Source organism: Pseudomyrmex gracilis, unplaced genomic scaffold, assembly GCF_002006095.1.
Source record: "Pseudomyrmex gracilis isolate BER0280 unplaced genomic scaffold, ASM200609v1 scaffold_206, whole genome shotgun sequence".
NCBI classification, from domain to species: domain Eukaryota; kingdom Metazoa; phylum Arthropoda; class Insecta; order Hymenoptera; family Formicidae; genus Pseudomyrmex; species Pseudomyrmex gracilis.
The window spans coordinates 177,976-183,309 of NW_018020790.1; the positions used below are offsets into that span (position 1 = coordinate 177,976).

Sequence of the window (5,334 nt, forward strand, 5' to 3'; positions counted from 1 at the left end):
CGTGAGTTAAACACAGATACGAAAGTTGCTTTCTTTGTCTTTTCTCTTTCTCATTGACGGTTTACAATGACAACTTTTATTAGAAACAATAAAATCTCTTTGTCTGTTACAAGCAAACATATAAATAAATAAATACATAAATAAATCCGTCGATCGAATACGTACATCAAAGATCTAACGAGACTATACAAAATATTCTACGGATGTTCCCTTCGCGCGATTACGCCCTCTTCTTCTGTACGTGACATTTAATTTGTTTTTTTTTGTTTTTTTGTTTTTTTTGTTTCGTGAGTCCTGAACGCTTGTTTCCGAGACCACGCATGAAGAATGTTTCCTCCTCCGTGTGTCAGGCTCATCCCTCGTCGTGAAACGTGAAAATGTCCACATCTTTGTTAGCTGAACGTCGTTAGGGCCTCATTCAGCTGAAACGATTTAATTAGCTGATATATACAAGCGAATCAAAACGCACGTATCAATGAGAAATGAGTAGCGTTCGAAGTCGGTTTACATCAGCGCGTTCGAGAGAGAAAATCGAATAAAGAGAGAGAGAGAGAGAGAGAAAAAAAAAGAAATGATAATACGCACATCGGTAGTATCAGAAATCGGAGTGAAACACGTGCGACGCGCGCGAAATTCTTATGCAATCAGATCTGAATGTTGTTTCTCTCATTTACGCATCTCTCGATGACAATATGTAATCGCACAAAGACGACAGATCGATCGCTTCTTTTGATGCAAATCGCGAAGTAAATTGCGAAACATGTCGCGCGCGCAAAACGATAAGAATCGAGAGAGAACGTGATCGCGGAGAATCATATATTCTAGACGTATACATATATACATGTGCGACTGTATCAAGGTCTTATCAATGCTGCTTGATATACTCGTTCTCTTGCGTCATCACAGAATTTTCAGCGAGTATATATATTCGATCTTTAACATTAACAAATTTATGACCTACGCAATTTATGACCTACGTACTTATCAGAGCGCGTTTTACGCATGCGAGAGAAAACGCGGCGCGCGCGTTTCAGAAGAAGACGTCGCGCGTCCTTCAACGTTCTTTTACGTTTTACTACTACCGTGTATACTATTTTACGCGAGGGGGGCGAACGCTCACCTGATCAATGAATATGTGGGGTCACCGTCGTCGTCGTGCTTCGTCGGCTCGTCGATTCGACGAACGAACGCCGGCTCGGTGCCAATCTCGTTCAACGCGGCGCGTCTTCGTCGTCCGCTGTAAACGTCATCGTATATAATTTTTTATTGTATTTTTATATTTTGGCATTTTTTTTTTTTTCAAATTGAAGTATCTCACAAAGACATGGGAATTGTTGTTGGGTTTTACAAAAAGATTTCGTTTTGAAACTTACATCATCATTATGTCCAAGTGTCGGTTGGTTCGTTTGGCTCCGATTTTGACCGTTCTCGACAATGTCATCAGCGTTTCTAGCTCCGCGCGTCTCTGATCCGACTGTCGCCTTTGACGTCTGCGAAAATTAATTACGTTAACGCTCTATCTCCGCTCACATTCGACGTAGTTATAATTTTGCTTGTTGAAAAAGAAAAAACCTAACAAGAAAAAACGCGAAGATCCGACTTACATTTTAGGCGGAATCAGCGAATTCCCAAACGGAAGCGTTGAAAACGCACTCTGCTCATAGTCCAAGAAATCTTCCGGCTTTGGGGCACGTGCCGCCAACATGCTATAGTCCGACCTATTACAAAAATCAGATATCGTGAAAGATAACGACTTTAAATAAATCGAAAACTCTTGGGTATTTCTTTTCCGCTCTCTCTCTCTTTCTTTCTTTCTTGAGAAAGAAAGAGAGAGAGAAGTATGCATATATGCGATATGCGCATCTCTATGGTTTGTTGTTGCGCAGCGAGCAACACACTTGAACCTCACAAGGATTTTGTGTTATCGTTCAGCTCATTAATGTGACGTAATTAATCTCCAATATCACTTGCAATTTTTTAACGCGCAACATGCGCGTTGAAAAGATAAAACGGAGACGCCAACAAGAATTGCGCGCCAAAAAAACACACGGGAAATACATTGAGAACAGAAGTCTCTCGAGAAAAAGACAAAAAGATATGTGAAACAATTGATTGTAAAATTTGCGAGAAGTACGAAATCTAATTTGGATTTTACCCTCGGTTGTCGTTTGCAGGACGTCCGTGAGCGAAGCCGCAGAACAGGACGCAGATGAGGACGCAGACCGCCGTGAACAATTGATTCATTTTTCTTCCAACACGCGAGTGAAATCGTTCTGTTCGCCGATGAGAACGCGCGCGCGCGCAAAACAAAATGCGAACTCTCTTCTCGAACTGGTGTGTGATCGCCAACGCAAGCAGCCACAACGGAATTTCGAAGATTTCTTCGCTCGCTCTTCGTTACAACGTACGTTGTATGTAAACTATTAAGTCGAAGTAGCGATCGAGATCGCGTATATATGGAGGGTGTATCCTTATCCTCCCCACCACACGTGATGATGGTAATATCAAGTATAAAGCTAAGCGGCTTTTGACCACCCGATGTCTCGCTCGGTGATGTCTATATTATAAACATCCTGTGTGCAACACACACAATGCACATTTGCACAATTTTGACCCTACTCTTTCAGAGATTTCTCCCAACTACATTTTATCATATCGCTCTAAGCGAGCGATTGATTATGACTTACAATTTCATCTGAAGTCGAAAGCGAACGAGTTGTCTTAGATTTCGCACAAAAAAATGTATTTTAATTTCTTTCTAAAAGAGAGCATTACATCTCGAATTGAATTATTTTAGACGAGAAAAGTGCATTTTGGTCGGTCGAGAAGAATTTCTATGATATTTTTCGATCAAATTTACAGATTTCATTACTGACATCTTCGTGATTTCTTCGAATCAAATTAATCCGGAAAGGAAAGTTGTACAATTTACATTTCACGCACTGTTCACGTTTCACTGTGTTTTTTACTTCTCTCTCTCTCTCTCTTTTTTTTATCAATATACAGTCTTGCATAACATATTTATTACGAAACTTTTCAAGTTTCTGCAAACGATACATTTTTTCTGTCCCGATCAGAAATTCCGGGTTTATAACTACGAAAGTGCGGATTTTCCTATTCCGACACGTATATTCTTGCATGTCGCCTCGGGCGCGTGCAAATGTGATTTTTTTATAAAACAAAGAAGAAAATGATAGAATTTTATTGTTTTGAGAAAAAAAGTGCTATAAAAAATGCTCTTTTTTCAGCTTAATTTGATTATTAAATGTATTGCGACTATTCGTTGGCTGGAAAAGAGACGAAATATATAAATTCGACAATTTCACAAGAACTGGACCTCTGACCTTATTTTGATATAAAATACTTTGATTGCGCAGATACAATGTATATATAATTTATGTGCTCGATCCGATAAAAGACGTATAAATTACCGTGTTACATCATACGAACAAATTCGATAAATTTTTAACGCATAAAGAAAAAAATTACATCTAAGAAGAATTTTGATTTTTTTTCTTGAATTTTTTCATTTTTTTCGCGATTAGATTTTTGGCATAGCGTGTATATATATGTGTGTATTACAACAGTAGACAATCCCCACGCGATATTCCGCCTGTACGTCATTACGAAACCACATTGCTGCTACGAAACGTTTATGTATACGCTTACGGGTTATCATTTTTTTCTTTATTTTTTTTTGTTTTTTTTTTTTATTTCTTACTTCCGGCAAGTGATGGATCTTTCATTTTAATCGTCAGACTTCATCGCGTGGCGTTAAAAACGAAAGCGTGACTGAGATACGCGTTTAACATGACGAAATATAATGTAACATGTGTGACGCACATTATTTTCTGATTTGCAAATAAACGAGAATCACGAGACAAAGCGCACACACGTTTTTTTTTTTTTTTTTTTTTTGTACTATTTCCCTCAAATTTGAAAACGCACGTTGAAATATATAATCTTTCTCGGAGACTCGCAATAATTTTGCACGAAAATCGGGAACGCTGTCATTGTACGCTGCGATGATAAAAATTTACTCCGCGTGTGTTTCCGTTAAATCAAATCGCTATAACGATACGAATTAATCAATGCAAATTTCATAAGTCTATGTGACGCGCTTTGTCGGAGTGACAGATGACATTGACTGAAATTTAGTCGAGAGAAAAAAGCCAAGAAAAGAAGAGAAGCGCGACACATATGTACTTTACAGACATGTGTATGTGTGCGAAATGTCGTAACGAAATGTCGCACGATAAATAAACGCATGATTCGACCTATTGCGAAATTCACCCACACAAATCATCAGTCATTATTTTATATCTACCTGATAAAAGCGTTCGGCAATGTTCGGCCGCATATGTTGCCAAACAAGTTCACATGAGTTCGGCGGTTACATACAATTTTTCATTAATGGCAAATTGCAATTACGAAATGTGTTTTCGTCACGTTTCTCATGACACATTAAACGTCGCACATGTTAAACAACAATCGAAAGTACCGAACGATAAGCTCGGAGTTGAATGACTTGAAAAGATTTACAATTTAAATTTCCTTCTCTATCCCGTAAAATTTCTTTTTTTTTTTTTTTTTTTGAAACAATATTGATTTAACGTAATGTGAATTCGATATTGACTGTGCGTGTGGTTTTTTTACATGTTAATCACGTGCGCATTCTCGTTATCTGCTTTCTATACCGTAAGTAGTATGGGAGTATCATTGGTCCGACAGCGGTATTGAGCATTGTCGAACAATTCCCGGTACGGGATATTTTCAACAAGATGCGACACCGTGCCAATTACGTGCCAATTGAAAAATGTTCCGTGCCTTTACACAAACCAGTTGTTAAAACGAAACAAGTTGTCACAATTACAATAGTGGCTAATGGAGAATAGGCACAAAATCGGATTGTCGATGTTTTTGTCTCGGTAAACCGATTCTCGCAGTGAATCGGTCGAAATCAAAACTGCGAATTGCAATTCGCCGACGTTTCGCCAATTGTAACGTAACGCCATGTGAATTAGCGATTGCGAATCGCACGAAACAAAAGTCGCACATGTAACACCGATATGTTGTTAACACATGTGTTAATTACGTCCGAAGAATTCTGTATTTACCGACAGAGAGGGGTATAATTCCATTATGCCTTTGTAGAGGGAGTTGTAATCCAATATCTTCCATAAATTTTGATTTTAAGACCCGTCTTTGCGTCTTCCCGCCGCGTTGTACGACTTTGGAGAACAACGAACGCGGTGTTTCATTTCACGAAAAGAGAGAGAAAGAGAGAGAGAGGAAAGAGCAGGTGGGACAACACAAGCAATTTGCGTGAATAAC

The 5,334-nt window shown here is 38.7% G+C and overlaps 1 protein-coding gene across 1 annotated transcript; it reads right to left on the reverse strand.

The window, feature by feature from the left end:
- Positions 1-111: 111 nt before the first annotated feature.
- LOC109858477 lies at positions 112-2,394 on the reverse strand. The gene is made up of 5 exons (XM_020435770.1): positions 2,156-2,394; positions 1,605-1,718; positions 1,374-1,490; positions 1,121-1,237; positions 112-422 (listed from the first exon to the last, which is right to left on the reverse strand). Exons 1-5 carry the CDS (start codon positions 2,242-2,244, stop codon positions 419-421), a joined length of 441 nt encoding a protein of 146 aa, XP_020291359.1. The 5' UTR covers positions 2,245-2,394; the 3' UTR covers positions 112-418.
- Between the last annotated feature and the right edge of the window lie 2,940 nt (positions 2,395-5,334).

What these genes read in the sequence shown, in the direction of transcription:
- LOC109858477 (XM_020435770.1), bottom strand. Translation starts at nt 2,244, where the DNA reads ATGAATCAATTGTTCACGGCGGTCTGCGTCCTCATCTGCGTCCTGTTC. An exon ending in CCTGCAAACGACAACCGAGG is followed by an intron (nt 1,719 to 2,155) that starts GTAAAATCCAAA and finishes TTTTTGTAATAG; the next exon opens with GTCGGACTATAGCATGTTGG. An exon ending in TCGCTGATTCCGCCTAAAAT is followed by an intron (nt 1,491 to 1,604) that starts GTAAGTCGGATC and finishes TAATTTTCGCAG; the next exon opens with ACGTCAAAGGCGACAGTCGG.